The sequence below is a fragment of the Chrysoperla carnea genome, chromosome X (genome assembly GCF_905475395.1).
Source record: "Chrysoperla carnea chromosome X, inChrCarn1.1, whole genome shotgun sequence".
In the NCBI taxonomy this organism is placed as follows: domain Eukaryota; kingdom Metazoa; phylum Arthropoda; class Insecta; order Neuroptera; family Chrysopidae; genus Chrysoperla; species Chrysoperla carnea.
In genome coordinates, this window is record NC_058342.1 from 28,137,678 (window position 1) to 28,155,910 (window position 18,233).

The 18,233-nt window shown below is 30.4% G+C and overlaps 1 protein-coding gene across 1 annotated transcript in view; it reads left to right on the forward strand.

The window, feature by feature from the left end:
• Positions 1-5,982: 5,982 nt before the first annotated feature.
• Positions 5,983-18,233, forward strand: part of LOC123303040 (probable G-protein coupled receptor CG31760) — a 159,687-nt gene continuing 147,436 nt past the window's right edge. Inside the window, exon 1 of the mRNA XM_044886137.1 lies at positions 5,983-6,054. Within this exon, the coding sequence (XP_044742072.1) occupies positions 5,983-6,054 (72 nt within the window). The remainder of the gene's footprint in view (positions 6,055-18,233) is intronic.

Here is an 18,233-nt window from a genome sequence, read left to right on the forward strand (position 1 = left end):
AAATGTGTGGCATGAACATAATAGTAAAAGTGTTTTATTTTCATTGTATTCATAATCAAAACAAATGTTATATAACTTGACAACAAAATGATTGTTTGTACAAATATTTAAGGATAAGCATAGAGGAACATAGAACATATCGTGGAACAAAACATTATAATTGAATGAGATATTATTAGACAGAAACGGATATATGTATAAAGATAAGTTGTAACATATTAAGTAATATTATTATCTAAAGATATTTATATATGTTACGGTAAAACATAATTTCCGTCAGATTGTAAACTGCCTAGTAAAATTGTAAAAATTATTTAAAAAGCAAAAAACCCGACTGAGTTATATATAAACTGAAAAGACAGAAACAAGTCCAGCAGTTTACATAGCGAACAGTCGGGAATCATTTAAAATCTACACGGCTCGAATCTTCACAATAATGAATCCCGACTGTTCAAATCACTGATGGCCTTGTTTCTTTCTTTTCAGTTTATATTTAACTCCCCGAGTAGAAATGCAAATCAGGCAGGCCGGAGGTTGTCCCGGGCCGGGTCCGGTGGCAATACGGCAGTTCCTACATGAAAAATTTTATTTGGGACGGATCAGGGCCGGATGAATAAAAAGTAATTAAGGATTTAAAGGTCAGGATCGGATCAAAATAACCTAAGTGGAATCCTAGTAAGAAGATCTTGATTTGAATTCATCCGGGCCGGATCTATTTGACTGAATGAAGCCTTAAATGTGCAATTCTGATCAATTTTTGGTCAGGTTAGCCTGAGTAAGGTCGGAATAAGAAAAACCTTACATGGTTTTATCCGGCCGTGGTCATGTGAGTACCGGATGAGTGTACCAGCTCCGGCTCGGAGCGACTCAAGCGTTACAATACTTGTTCGAATCTGATCAGGTTTACCACATCGAAGCCGGATAGAACCTACGGCCAATTTAATCAGAACCGGATTAAAATTTCTACTCGGGGTACCCTTTTTAGTAAGAGAGTCATGAACACAGGAGAATGTTCTCTGTTGCAATTGACAATTTTTGAAATATAATTTTCTATGACTTTTGCACTTCTTCCGAAAGCTAAAGATTGTCGAAAAAATCACTTATCTAAATTGTTCTATCTCTAATCTAAATTGACTATTAAAGCAACCTGGTGAATTTGATCCAATTTGATGTCAGAACATGATGACCCTCATCAAACTTTGAAACTCCAGCAACGTCCTTTAAAACGAGCTATTAGAAATAATAGCTTAAAATGGTCCTCCCTGTATATAAAGCTACAGATTGGTATGTTTTGTAAAGTTGATAAATACGGATGGTTAGATTAAATTTGAAAGCATAAAATTTTGGATATATTTAAATTTTTAAGAAAGTACGAACAGAGTAAAAACTTTCAGTAAAATACTCGATTTTTTATTCCCTGTGTATATGAAAGATTTACTAATTTTAGTCCCAAATTTGTAACGCTTAGAAATATTGAACATACGAAAAAAATTTTGAAATTTTCTATGACTATGAACAACTGTCACGATCAGTGTTAAAGTAATTTCAGGTATAAAACTTTATGACTAAATTTAATTTTCAACTTTGCAGATGATATAACTTGACAAAATTAGGCAAGAAGTGTTTTCGAATTATCTAACGCCCGAAAATTACAAAAGTAACAGCCACATGAAAAAAATTTTTGTACTCTGGGTAAAGAGTACAAAACAAAATTTGAAAAGTAAACATTAACCCTTGTGCCATTTTGATACCTATCCTTTTGTTATATCAGAAATTTAAACTTTTCAAGCCGAAATACTATAACTAGCGAAACCAAAAAGTTGATATAGTACAAATGTTTACTCGACTTAAAACTTCACCTCATATCAAATTTAATAGCACCTATTAGTTTAAACATAGACGACATTCAAGTAACAAGTTTTACGTGTATACAGGGTCGTATTTAGGGGATTCGAGAATAGAGTGTATACAGGAACGTCCCTATGGTCATCCAGGAGTCTACGTTGCTTTTCACACACAATAAAAACACGCCCTATTGTGATCCTATTGTTTTTTTTACAACCAGCCAAACAATGTACAATATAGCGGTATGGCTCCAATTATCGAGACTCTACTGTCATATTTTTTTTCTTTTTTTGATGCAAAAAAGCAACTTTTGATTAATGTTTTCCCTTAACCACAATTTTCGAAGTAATAATCTGTAAAAAAATTATTATTTTGGGAAAATCATGGATAAAAATTAAGGGGCAGATCACTCACCCTGGAGTACGGTATGACAAATATTATTATATAACAATATTGGATGTTATGATTCATTTCGTGTCTAGGGGTTTGATTTTATTTTATAAATATAAAGAGCGATTTTGATTAACATAATTAAAATAATATTTATCAAAGTTAATCGAACTAGAAATATTATTTATACATCTACAGTCAAAATTAGTTATAGCGACATTACAAGCAATTCGCAATGATAACTCATGTATGTATGACCCTGCTTTTTGTCATTTGTAATAATTAATTAGATAATAGTTTTTTTTCTTAACTTATTACAAGTTACACCGTGCTACAGTGATTTTCACCTTTCAAAGGACCCAGCGTATGTTGTAGGTCTTGATGTGTACATAATGAAAATGTGTGTCGAAATTGTCTAGCATCCCCAAATTTTCAAGTTATCGTAGAAAGCTCGTTTTTCTTGTATTCCACGCACTTAAACAAATGTAATTCGTTAATTTTTCCGATTTTCGATTGCGCAACGGTTTTGAAAACTAGAAGCATTGAGCTTTCGGAATATGCATACTTATCTATACTTTTTACAAACAAATTAGCACATTTTTTCATGTCTTTTACAGTTTGACGTCTTTTTTATGTAACAAAGACTCAAAAACAATTACTTTCTTACAGTTATTGCTTCGGTTTATCAAAATCGATTGAAAAATGTTGCAACACTTTTTGTAAACAAGAGAATTTGATTCTAATCATGATATCGATGTCGTGCCATGTCAGGATTGTGCATATAGATCCGGAAAAATTCGTTATTGAGTAACACAGCGTTATTTCAAACTATTATATTATCATAATTTTTTACTTCACTATTTATATCACTGATGCAAGAACCTCCTTAAGCAGTCAAGTGGTCTTAAAAAAAAACTTTGTTATCGAGTTATCAAGCTTAAGAAAGAATTCTCACCTTTATATAATACCTACCTAATTTCAACTTATTTCAAAATATTTATCGCTTAGAATAAAGACCCAAAAATCGTGCTTCTAAATTTTAGGGTGTAATATTTTGGAAACCGCTTGATTTAGGAAGAATTATTTTGGCTTCTTTTAACATAAGTACCAAGAGTATTTGAAGAGTGATTAACCAGAAAGCATTGTAACTTAAAATGCAACGAATCAAAAATTTTAAGATTTCCTAAACTCGTGCGCCGTACAGTCTGAACTAACACTAATTAGTAGGGCTAGATTCTTGGTAGAAGGGTAATTTTTAGTAATAGAGTCATGAAATTAGTTCCTAGTTATGTTTCTCGGATAATATGACATATTGTCTCTGCAATGTCGTTATAGACGGTTTTTACTATACCTATGTGTATTGATAATGGAACCTATTAAAGTGGGGGTGTACGTGTGTGTGTGTGAAAGTCTCTATGGAGGATAATAAATATTCAAAATTATTGGCATATAAAATTTTATTGAGTTCATTAATTATTTAAAATATTTTATAATGTGACAAAAAATTTTTATTAAAGTAATCAAAAATACGCATGAAAATTTATTGATATTTTTAGCTTGTTGTTTTTTTTCTTTTAGTTTTGAGCAGTGGCGTAACAATAGAGTGACAGGGCTGGCATAATACTAGAGGCCTCCGGTTCAAGTGAATTCTTGGCACGAGAGACTGTGAATGCAAAAAAAAAAAAATTGAGAGACTGTACCAGTGCCGTTCATCTGAGTTAATTGTACAAGAAAATGAGACAAAGAATCAGTCGGGCACAATCCCCGGAGGAAGTCGTATCGTAGTCAGGCGACATCCTAGAATCTTGGACAGATATTTACTTGCGAAATAAATAATATGCGCAATTTATCGTTTAAATATTATTTAAACAAGTGAAAACACACAATTTAGAGTTAATTGTTGAAATACCATGTATAGATAGTGTGGATTATGCAATCGTTTGTTTTTTTAATTCATGTAAGTAAAGAAAAGTAGTCACTCTTACATGCATAACTGATTTTAACATATAATACATACTTTATAATTTGCGGCTAATTTGCACCCTCACGGTTAAACAGTGATGCTTACGAAAAAACGTTTCAAACAAAAGATGTTTATTTTTTTATGTATTTTATATTAAAATTTTTGTTTTATCTCTTACGGTTTACAAGATGGATACTACGGACTAAAGACCCAATAGATTACTCATTTGCGAACTCGACCTCACTTTTACGTCTTGAGCTTGCTATAATTTCAGCTAAATACGTCTTTTCGTTTTTGAGTTATCGTGTTTACAGGCGGACGACCGAAAATGGACTAAATAGATGATTTTTTGAATATCTGTACCCAAATTTTGTTCCAAGGAACAATATTTTTAAGCGTTACAAACTTGGACTAAACTGTGTATACCTTGAAATATTTCATATATACATGGTATAAAAATACGATGATAATATGGTATAAAAGAACTTTTTCCAGCTTTTTCGAAGGTCCAGACGATAGCAACATGTTTACTGACTAAACATTTTACAAATTTTTTTGCTTTAGACCATTACAGGGCTGGTATCGTGTCAACCTGAGTGCACCGTGTTTTTGTGCACCGATCTGTAATTCAAAGAATTTTTGATTGTTTTTTTTACAATATTTTTTATTTTTAAAGTATCAAAAAAGATCATATTAAAAAATGCCCCCTTAATGGTCCGTTAAAAAGAAAAAAAATTTTTAGGAACTACTTACAGAATTAAATTATAATTTGATGAATTTGCTAACGAAATAAAATTTCTTATATGCATGTTAATGTGAATAATATGACAATCAAGCTCCAGTTCAAAGCTCCAAGCTCCCAGCTTCACACCACCAAATAACTAGTAAACAACTGATGCATAATAAATACAAATTGAAGAGAAAGAACCGTCCAATGGATATGATGTTAGTGACCATATTATATTACAGGCATATTTCCCCAAAAATATAGAGCAATGTACTGTATCGAATGTCAACGGAGAAAGGAAAGGTTCCATGGTATCTATTTGTTCAAATGGGCTGAAACTTGGATGGGGATTTCGAGAAAAATCGAACTTTTCTAAAGCATAGCATAGGCATTTAAAGCATAGCTCATTTCAAACTTGGGCTAGAAAATTACTAAGTTTCTACAAATCTAAAGGTCCCCCAATTAGCCTAAGTGAATTGAAAATTGGAATGCTGGTTGCGTTAATGTCAAAGAAGTGCCTTTTATGGTCTCAGCTCCCAACACTTCGACCTCTTATTTGTGCTCCCATTTTCTCTTTGTAAATTGAGCTAAATCGTTAAAAAACTGTATTTAGGTTAAATTTGTAAAACTGCAAAATTCCCTCAAATTGAGCTGGCGGATAGAAAACTTGTCTGAAAATTTAGCTAATATTGTTCTTGTTTTTTGGAAGTTTATGGTCGTCGCATCCATTTTAACCTTTTTACCCGATTGAGCAACGCAAATGGGTGGTAATGTGTTTATCAGTCTATAAATGTGGGTTCCTATGTGGCACACTAGGGACCAAACGCGTGGGCCCATTTTTATAATTCCGAAGTCAATCGATTTGACTTGACCTTGCGAGTGCTACTGAAGATATGGCAGTAATGAAAAGTCAATTTGGCGACTACCAGACGTCATATTGCGAAAATGTGTGTTCCTATGTGGCACACTAGAGATCAAACGTGTGGGCCGTTTTTGATGATTCTGACGTGAATCGATTTGTCTTAACCTTACGAGTGCTACCGAATATATGACAGTAATGAAAGTTCAATATGGCAACCATCAGACGCCATATTGTGAAAAACCAGATAATGAAATTCGACAAACTATGGTGAGTGGGGTATCGTTAAATAGGTATTTGAAAATCGTACTAAAAATGAAAAGGGTGAAATAAAGCAAATTGTTATTTAAAAAGTAAAAAAATCCGACTGAATTAAATATAAATTGAAAAGAAGAAAAGCCAAGCAGTTTACACTGTCGGGCCCATCAAAATCTACACCGCCTCAAATCGTCTCAATAATGTGCCTCGATTGTTAAAGTCGCTACGTAAACTGCCGGGCTTGTTTTCTTTTTTCCAGGTTGTATTTAACTCCTTTCAATAAAAAAAAACAGTAAATGATAACAAACATCTAATATGGGGAAAATTTGGATTCGGTAAAGTTCAGCTCTACGGTATTTTATTTAATATTTATTGTGTTTAATACATTTTTAAATAGAACATGAGTTTGATTTTGATTTCATTATGAATTGATTGTTTCTGACATAAATATACCTATCATGTATGTAATAATAATGTACTATCTAGAATTTTAAAATTCTATTTTTAGTAAATACCGGGTGATTTGTTTGTATTAACGACAACGTAAATAAAATTTTGATTTGATCAACAGTCAAATCTGTTTTAATTTTATCTCTATTGTCTAATGAAGTATTTTTGATATTTTTTTAGCAAAAATAGACTTGGGAAACTTTATTTGATTATGTTTTTTTTCGAACATGTCATAAAATAATTTTTTTAACAGTAATTTAATTCTATAGTGTATTCAATTCGCAATGGTTAGGTTATAATAATTGATTTCATATCTTCCATCTTCTGTTTAGTCAACCTTAAGATCCAATCGATCTAATTCATTTTTTATCGTGGTTGAAAAGAGAATTTAAAGCTCTTTCGAATTATGTATCACGAGGTAGCGGCGCTATTTGAAATTTAAGTGGGGCGGCTGGAGTAAAGCGATAAAACCTAAAATTCTCTAGGTAACATTTTTGAACTTCCCCCTTGAAAACTAAATGGACGTTTTTTCACTTTAAATTTGAAATTTGGACTTGTTGAGGAAGTTGCAAATTGCAGAGAGGATTTCAAGTTTATTTAAAGATAAGAGATGGGGAATATAATACGGACCAAAAACGCCCCTATGGGCTAGGGAACTTCAGAAGAATAGGTCTATGCTGATTAAGAAGTGGGCAGGCGAACGTTATGTGATTTATGTCATAGTAATAATATCAACATGTATCATTCTTATAGCACCATTTAAGGGTTAAATTTAAAATGTATTTTGACATATTACATTCTTTTTATTTAATAATATGAAATTTAATATACGTCTTGTTCAAACACAATAGTTGAAAAACAAAACCATTATTTTCCAGCATAAGCTGCTTATGGTCATTGGTTCAGTTGGGTTTATTAATACCCATACATACTACTTCATCATTCAATAATACTGTCTTATTTGCAGGGTAAACCATGATATCTGTAAGAAATCATGTGAACATTACAACTAACTGAGTTACTTGTTTAAATACCTTGCAATAGAGTATCAATATTTAAACTGTTTATACTTAGGTTAGGTTATATTGGCTGTCCACGAAGGACACACTCAGGCTATAGAGCCCATTGTGATACCATATATGTGTTTTACCACCTTTCCGTTGTTAATTTCATTTATCAGCTCCTCAATTTCAGAGGCTAAGTGCACTTCCTTCATGCATATACCATGAACTACACCAGCCCATCACAACTATTAATTAAATTAATTTTGTTACGATTATTTTTATTAGTTATTTTTTCAATCTCTGAGGTAATAGGGTATTCTACTATATTTTAAAAAGTACTTCAAAATGTTGGTTTTGCTAATAAAAAGCCACCAAAAATTTCTTTCGGAAAAATACACACGCTTTCTTGCCAAACACTTTAATTAAATTTTAAACCCTTTTTAAACTGTTAAAAACGAGAGCATCCAATTTGGTGACGTAATATCAGTATCATTATACGAGAAAACACAAATAAGTTTGACAGATATATTCTTAGACAACTAATTATAATAAATATAAATACTTGATTATGTACGGATATATTATACCCAGCTGTCTACACTAAACTAACTGATTGTCTTTGGTTCATACCGATATGACTTCACATCAGGGCTTGCCCGCGTTTTAGGTCACGTGATTAACAGTTTACGAATTACGATTTTTAATTTTAATATTATAAAAGAAAAAAATGTGCTTTTATGACTCGAAATCAAAATATTTAAGTATATTTTTACATAAATTTAACCTTTTTTTCAAATTTCATAATTTATCTCCTCCAGCTTCAAATTTTTTATTTAATCTATAATGCACTAGTAATACACAAGATTTTGCAATGCTTTTCTAAAACATGCGGTACAATATTCTGATAATATTAATTCAAATTGAATAGCTTTCAAATAATAATTGATATATTAGTAATAGCATTCTCACAAAAACAAGCGTAATAATACAAAACAAACTGAATTATAGCTACTATAAAACAGATCGGATCGTTTCATTTTACAACACCAAACATCTACCATCTATCCAATCCAATTCAATCCATCTCTATATAATAAATTTATTGTAAATAACTATAATAACACGTTATCGAATAAGTAATAACGAAATGAATATAATAAATACAATATGAATTGATCATATATGTATAATTTACATATAGTCAAAATACCATGTATAGACAGTGTTGGTTACTCTATCACATTACACATACATACATGTCACACACATATAACTGATATACCCATACAATACTACAATTTGCGCATAATATGTGCTCTCACGGGTAAACAGTGTTGTCTACAAAAAAATGCTTCAAACAAAAGTTGTTTATTGTTTCATAAGGAACATTTTTTTTCCATGTATATGAAATATACCAAGGTATACTAAGTTTATTCCCAAGTTTGTAACGCTAAAAATAGTGATACTATGAACAAAATTTTGGTATAGGTGTTCATAAAATCATCTGATTAGTCCATTTCCGGTTGTCTGCTTGTCTGTCTATTGCCAGTCTGTCGTCTGTCTGTCTGTCTGTCATCACGATTACTCAAAAACGAAAAGAGATATCAAGCTGAAATTTTTAAAGCGTTCTAAGGACGGTAAAAGTAAGGTCGAGTACGTAAATGAGTAACATAGGTCAAGCTGATCATAATATATTCCTAGATAATCAATATTTATATTTATTAAAATTAGTTGTATATGAATATATCTGTCAAACTTAATATATCTGTGTTATTTCGTATAATGATACCGATATTACGTCATCAAATTGGATGCCGGCGTTTTTGACAGTTTAAAAAAAGTTTAAAATTTAATTTAAGTTTTTGGCAAGAAAGCGTGTGTAATTTTCCGAAATAAATTTTTGGTGGCTTTTTATTAGCAAAATCAACATTTTGAAGTACTTTTTCAAATATAGTAGAATACCCTATTGTACTAATTTCATTATAAGTGATTTTGACTGTCGTAACAAAATGAATAATATAATGTATACAATGAATTGATGATCATATATGCGTAGAATATTGTATATGTAATAATGTTAACTGATTTGTGTACGTAATAATTGGCTGACTGATTCTGTCACCTAATCAATATCATATTTAATATGATTTAAATGTTTAATACAAATGTATGAGCAGTTTAGAGTAACCATCTGCATTAACCAAATTTACTATTCTAACTCCTAATTATATTCTATACAATGTCTTCTGTAAGTTGAGTCTTAAGTAATATGCTTGGTAATCTTCAAAGGTATCGGTAATCTGGCTTAAAGTACTTACCCAAAGTAGTACCTAAAATTTATTAATACCAATGTTCATGTAGGCGTTGAGTGGGTTGAATGCATTTACAGGTCCTATCAAACAAGAAGTGTTTTTCGACGCGCTGAATCCGAATTTTCGACTTGCTTATTGCACTTGAGTGTGGATAAATTTGTTTTAAACAAGTTAATTGTTTATACGACCATAGTTCCTAAGCTACTGGAAATTTAATGAACAATTTTATACTACATGAAAAAACAAAATATTTCATTTTTTTATTCGTCTTGATACTACCAATAAAACCGGAGATATGGTTAAAAAATTAAACAAAAACGGTACGGTACAAGGTCGGCGCGCAGCGCTTGGTTTTTAAACATCCGTAGATTGGCCAATTAATAATATTTTGGTACTTTAAGGTACTCATTTTAAAGGTATGGATGGCACCATGTATATAAACATATGGTACCAGGTATGGTATCTTTATACCATGTATATGAAATATTCCAAGGTATACTAAGTTTAGTCCCAAGTTTGTAACGCTTAAAAATATAGATGCTATGAACAAAAATTTGGTATAGGTGTTCATAAAATCACTTAATTAGTCCATTTCTGGTTGTCTGCCTGTCTGTCTGTCTGTCTGTCTGTCTGTCGTCTGTCCGTCTGTCATCACGAAAACTCAAAAACGAAAAGAGATATCAAGATGAAATTTTAATAGCGTGCTCAGGACATAAAAAGTGAGGGCGAGTTAGTAAATGAGCAACATAGGTCAATTGGATGTTGGGTCCGTAAGATCCATCTTTTAAACAGTTAGAGATAGAACACAAGATTACTCGTGAGAGCGCAAATTATGCGCAAATTGTATGGTATGTATAATATGGGTATATCAGTTATATGTGTGTGACATGAATGTTTGTGTAATGTGATGGAGTAATCAACAATGTCTATACATGGTGTTTCAACAATTAACTCAGTCAATTGTTTGATTTCACTTGTTTTTATATTATAACATATCTATTTTAGTGAGAAAATGTTTAACTTATGTAATTTACAGTACAAATCCTTAACCGAATCACAATTTGAGTGATACTCGAGAGGCATTTGATCTTTTTGTATCAGATGTCGGCTATCCTACCTTTGGTTTTATACGGTTTTCCATTTGATTTGGACGCGGTTAATACCAGGATAGTTCCAAGTCAGCCATTGCTGCATACCCTCCCCTTCTTTTCTTTTCCCCTATCCCTTTTAATGACATGCTCTGTACAATTTTGAATTGTTTAAAAAAAGAATGAATAAATTGAATTGAATTGAATTGAATTGAAGGTACTTAGTTTTAAAAGACACTGTACACTGTATACTATTGGACACATATCAACTATTACAAATATGCATATGCTTTGTCTGATTATTAGCATTAATTAGGTTATAATAATATTCAAATTGGTGCTACATAATATCATGGATGTAGCTATCCATGAAGATTAGATTTTATATACCAAATGGATTTCATTATTTAGATTTAATTTGCTGTTCATTCAAGGTAAATCCACTTCAAGAATACTATATTGCGGGTAATTACTCGATTTTACCCAACAAGTTCTAAGAACACTCTCTATTAAATTGTCTTTTTCCTGAAAACTTTTTCCAATCTAAGTCGTTTTGGAAGATCATCGCCAACTTTTGGTTTTTTCGAGAACGGCAATATTATATAGAGGATTATCAGATACTTTTTGAGTATCTGTCCCTATACTGCAGCATTGTAATAATCGCCATGCATTTCTTACCGTGTAGAAAGTCTAAAGTCCATGGAAATATAAATTAAAAGTGTGTCGTTAACTAATTGCATTTTATTATAACATGGAAAATTCAAACAGAGCATAACAATATTCAAGTTATAAATCCTTTACATTCATCAAGATATTCAGCAATAAACAACTAATTTTTCATTTTGTCCATTTCATCAGCAAATACTTTTTTTCGATTACATTATCGTGCATGTATTTGTTAAAATCATTTAGAAAAAAAGAGTTGATATATTGAATTCCAGTTAATACTATACAGGATGAATCAGGGTATGAGTATAAAATGCTAAAATTATATATTTTTTTTTTAAATCCTATATTATTTTCTCAAAATTAGTGTGATCAAAATCAACCCAGCTATAATAGGTTTCAAGAATTTGGAGCCTTGGCCCTGGAATTAAGCACATAAGTAATAGCTAGCAAAAGACTGACATCACAACTCAAAGGAATGGCTCCAAATTAATGGGTTTCATAAAAAATTCCAATTAAATGGAATCTAATTTGCCTGAGTTACTAAAAACATCGAATTTTTTAACTTTATGACGTAATCAGAATCCAAAAAATTTAATTTTCCTCTATCACATTGGATTTAAATGGTCCCGGAATTAAACACATAGGTGGTAGCTGGCGAACAACTGACATCACAGTTGAAAAGAATGGCTAAAAATTAGTGGGTTTCAAAAAAATTCCAATAAGATCGGATCAAATTTGCCTATGTTACGAAAAAATACCGAATTTTTTAACTTTATGACGTCATCAGATCGAAAAAATTTTAATTGTCCTCTATCACTTTGAATTTTATCCAATTTGGATAAACCAAGTTTGTAATCCTACTAAATTTGGGTAATTTTTTTCAAATTTGTGATCAAAATTAACCCAGCTCTAAAAGGTATCAAGAATTTTGAGTCTTGGTCCCTAAATTAAGTACAATAGCTATCGAAATACTTTTTGATAAACCAAGTATGTAATTCTACTAAATTTTTGATCAAAATCTACCTTGCTCTAATAGATTTCAAGAATTTTGAGTCATTGTCCCGGAATTAAGCACATAAGTGATAGTTGCAAAAAACTGACATCACAGCTTAAAAGAATGACCCAAAATATGTGGGTTTCAAAAAAAATCGGATTGAGAAAATGATTTCTCTGCCTATTTGTGATAGTTTATAATAACTTAACAGAAAAAGGGCACTACGATTTTAACTGTACCTGGAGTAGGAAATGTCTCAAATCCTTTCGTCTCTCTCGAATCACGTTGTATAGTTTTTCTCCATGATGAGTTTTAAAAAAAACACAAACAGAAAAATTATACGTTGTAGTATGAGAAAATGTAAACAATAATTAATATTAATTTGGTAAATTCATTAATTTGGATTAGGCACAATGATTGATGGATTCAAACATAATATAGGTTATGTGAATTTTGTGTGTATTTATCTGTTTTTATGTATAATATTGTCAACAAAAGATTTACATAAAAATTGTGTATTTTAAATTGGACTCGACAAGGGACAAAAAACACAACAACCGTCATTATCATCATTATCATTATTTTACTTTTATAAACATTATTATTTTCGCATTATTTATAGTGGATTTTTTTAAATAAATTTACCAAATGTAAGTTGAAAAGTTTTCACAGTATATTGGAATGAGTATATTTTTAATTTAATTTTGTTATCTAATGATTCATAGAGTTAAAGTATTTCGGTCGTCACGTGACTAATAAAGTTTCCAACTAAAGTTATGAAAAAACGAAGTGAGAACACACAATTAAGTTAATTGTTGAAATACCATTTATACACAGTATTGATTATTCTATCACATTACTCATACATCATACATACCTGATATTCCCATATAATACATACCATACAATTTGCGCATAATTTACGAAAAAATGTTGCAAGCAGAAGTTGTTTATTTTTGTATAAGAACCATTTTTTACATTTAAATTTGTGTTCTATCTCTAACGGTTTACAAGATGGGTCCTACGGACCAAAGACAGAACTGACCTATGTTGCTCATTTACGAACTCGACTCCACTTTTTATGTCCTGAGTATGGTGTAAAATTTTCAACTTTATATATTTTTTCGTATTTTAATTATAGTGTTCACAGACGGATGGACGGACGGACAACCGAAAATGGACTAATTAGGTGATTTTATGAACACCTATACCAAAATTTTGTACATAGTATCAATATTTTTAAGCGTTACAAATTTGGGACTAAACTTAGTATACCTTGATATATATTTCCATATATACAGGGTATTATTAATGAACACTGACAATGAAAATATTCCCATCACGGAAATGTAATAAAATGCTTTAAAAATGTCGTAAAACGTGCAATTTATACGTAAATTTGACTTATGAGAGAAGTGATTATAATAATCTTAGGATAAAGTCGGATCGCTGCCCCTCTTTCACCCGCTGCCGATGACACTTCGATCACTTTGAAAGTGACAGCATAACCTGCCTATTACGAATTTAGTGATAAATAAGTAATATTTCAAAAGGTTATCCATGAAAATTTCTTCGTAAAATCAAATTCATCCGTGAAAAAAAAGAAAAATGTCGATCTGAAAGTCGACTTTGAAAGTTTCTCGAAAAGAATTTGACATTCCCGTAATTTCCGACTCCGCCCGAAGCTTCATTCAGCTGTTACCAGCAGTGCAACGTAATTTCCAATAGTTGTTTTTTTAATGGTAAGGACAAACGGACACTAGTGTGTCTTACGTTAAGATATTATTTTCCTGACATTACATCCCCAAACTGTAATGAGATACTACACACTAACCTGATATTCCAATCTAACAAACCACAATTTTTAATTATCTATTACTCCTGCAAGAGCACATGTCTTGACCGCATGCTTGTTGTACGTTCAAGAAAGGTGTTCAAGAAATCTATATATATTTTTTTTAAAAAGTTGATGTAACAATATACTTTGTTATACGAACTCTACGAACAGTGAACATTCCTGAAAGATTTCCCTAGTTTCAAAATTTACAAATTCTCTCTCAACTTCTCATTTTTTCTCTTTGACCAGGGAACAAACTATAATATTTCCATGGGTATTTCTATATATATTAAAATAATATTTGATGCTTCAATAAATTCACTCAATTCACTTATGGCTAGGCTGAGTTTCAGTTATGTTGTAATTATTATATAATATTAATTATGATAATTAAAACATTAGAGGTATTATTTAGTAATGAAAAACACTAAAATTTGATTACTAATAAAATGAAATGAAAATTTTATACCAAAGCTTCACTAGTTAAAATATGTTATGAGGCCAATGAAAATTAATGTTAAAAAAATTTCGTATATAGGCAATTTTCCTAGCTTATGACTTTTTATGCAGTAGTAAAGCTATAACAGAAAATCATTTTAATTTCAAATAACAATTTTTCATCAAATGTCCAAATTTATATTTAAATAAAAATTTTGATCGAATTTGTTTTGAATTCGGTAGCATTTTTGTAAATTAAAATTGGTAAATACCTTTTTCCTTTGCCTTTATGAGCTTATTCTGTAGGTCCACGTTCTGCAGTTAATAACAAAACCTGTATATGTTGTCGTATTATTAAATATGACTTGATACCTATATTTTATCAAACATAATTAAATTATTTCATTGATCAAATTTTAAAATAATATCTTTCTTGTTTGTTAAATTACATAATAATATGACATATTTTCAATTAATTAGAAATATATTAAATATTGTAGTCTCATACTCATCACATTATATTGAGTGTAATATTTTCTAGAAACATACCTATTCGAAAAATATAATTTTTTTATTTGTTTATAAGAAAAGAGAAGTCGCCCTATTAGCCCCCCAGTTGGTTAAGACGTAACCGATTCCATCCGCGGTATGCTTAGGGTAGCGATTCCCGCCGTCGCAACAAAATTAATTTAATGAATAGTTGTGGGCTGGTGGGCTGGTGTAGTGCATGGTACATGCATAAAGGAGGTGCAGTCAGCCTCTGAAATTGAGCATCTGGTAAATGAAATTCTCAGCGGAAAGGTGGTAAAACAAATATTGTATCACAATGTGCTCTATATCCTAAGTGTGTCCTTCGTGGACAGCTAATATAACCTAACCTAACTTAACCTAAGAAAAGAGAATTACTTAATGAAAACTAAAAAAATTTTACTAAACGGATAAATACAATTTTCATTAAAGCCGTGGGACGACTTAGGTTAACAATTTTAATAACCTGTTTTGTAAATATAGTAAATATATAATAACTACTAAAACTTGTTTATTTTTGCTTTTTAGTTCGTTTTTTCCCTGGTCTCTGATCTTTCCCAATTTTATTTCGGGGTTGTTAATCAAGATTTGCAAATTTGAAAAAATCGTTTTCGTCAAGAAATTCGTTTCGGTCCACGCAATATGAAATAATAGTTTTACTTCTTCAAATTAGAAAGTATTTTCACTTTGTCTTTAAATTTATAAACTTTTCACAATTTGTAGAACAATTTTAGAAAAACTAAGTTAGTTGATATGAAAGTTTATAGATAGAATTGACGGAAAAATATTTCTATCTTCTGAATTTTTTTCATTTTTCTTCTTTAAAGATGTTGGTAACATTATGAAGGAAATAAGACATCGTGATAAAACCGCGATAAAAGTTTTAATTAACACTTTAATCAAATTATTCTTATATATTATTCGTATACATTACCACAATATTGCCACTATGTGAAGGGTTGAATTTAAAATATATTTTGATGTATGACATTATTTTGTTTTTATACCATGTATATATGAAATATATTAAGATATACTAAGTTTAGTCCAAAGTTTGTAACATTTAAAATATTGAAGCTACGAATAAAATTTTGATATAGGTGTTTATAAAATCACTTCATTAGTCCATTTCCGGTTGTCCGCCTGTCTGTCTGTCGTCTGTTCGTTTGTCATCACGATAAATCAAAAATGAAAAGAATTTAAAGTTGAAATTTTTATAGCGTACTCAGGACGTAAAAAGTGAGGTCGAATTCGTAAATGAGCAACATTTTTTCGTTAACATAACTGTTTACTCGGAAGGCGCAAATTAGGTTAGGAACATATAGTATGTATACGCGTATTGTATTTGTGCGTAAGAAGAGTGAATACTTTTCTATACTTACATGACTTAAAAAAATGTACGATTGCGTAATTAACACTGTTTATACATGGTATTTTAACAATTAACTCAGTCAATTGTTTGTTTTCACTTGTTAATAATATAAAATTTGTTCTCACTGCAAGTTTTTCTGATACTGCTATTTTATTGTAAGGAAAGTATATTTACAAAGTTTCACAATAATACCTGTACTATTTTGTTAAAACAACCTAAAAAGATTCAAATATACAGAATGAGACAGAAGAGTGTGCGATTTTGAAAACTGTGTAAAACAATAGTTCTTCAAGTTTCCCAAATTAAAATTTTTTCATCCTAAAATACATGAAAAAGCATTTAAAAATAACTCATTACTTGACTACGAAACATGCATTTAGTTTATTTGTATATACCGTGCAATAAACCAACACTTTTTTACAATATTGTAAGTTTACAATCGCCTTAAGATATAGAAAGGTAATAATTTAAAAAATTTTAAGAGTTTTTATATTATAGCGTTATCAAGATCGCACACTTCCCTGCTCCACCTTGTACATATATAGTTACATATAGCACTTGTTTAGTTTACATGTTGGCACAAATATGACAGAGTACATGCGATAAGCAATGCATCTAAGAAAGAGGTGTTATAGTTATAGGCATGTATTTTCATATTTGAATATTTGCATTCAACCAAAAGACCCCACTCTCTACAAGCACTACTTTAATTATAGAATTGTATGGATGCATATATAATTGTATGGATTTCATTTATGACTTACATTGGAAATTTAAAATTATTGTCTCACAAATTTAAATAAATAATTATGATAATTTACATTTGAAAAAATAATATTTGTGCAATTTGATTTCTTATTTTCATATTTTTTAATGCATTAAGTTTAATTAATTAGTGTTTTTCAATAATTTTAATTTGACATTTTCTATAACATTAATATGTAAAGAATTGCAAATTAGTCATAACGCCTCCTTTATCGCCAAAATTTTTCACTGGAAGCGCTGGCATCGATTTTTGTCCCTACCGTGACTACGCACACAGCGAATAGCTTAAAAACAATCGGACCATGTAGTCTTTCATATTCGTGACAGATGTCTATGCCAAGATGTAAACTAAACAAGTTGTATAGTACAACATAAAGGATATAAACATTTATTTCTCAGAAACTTTACTAATTAGTATCCTTTACGTCGACAATGTAATAAACTCAAGTGTATATAAATTTATTGTGTATAAAATGTTATTTTTTTGTGTAAAATATTAAAATCATTCATGTTTACTGAAAATTTAAAGTAAGCAAAAACAAAAAACGTATATGGCTCATTCTACGGAAAGAGTTAATATGTATAATAATTATAAAAAATAAGTTCTCCCAATTATCGTGAGCTTATGCAATAAAAATAGTTACATTTTTATCCTTTATAGAACACATGATTAAATGTCCAATTAAAACACTTCTTCTCGAAATTACAAATTCAAGTCTGAATTACCGCCCTCT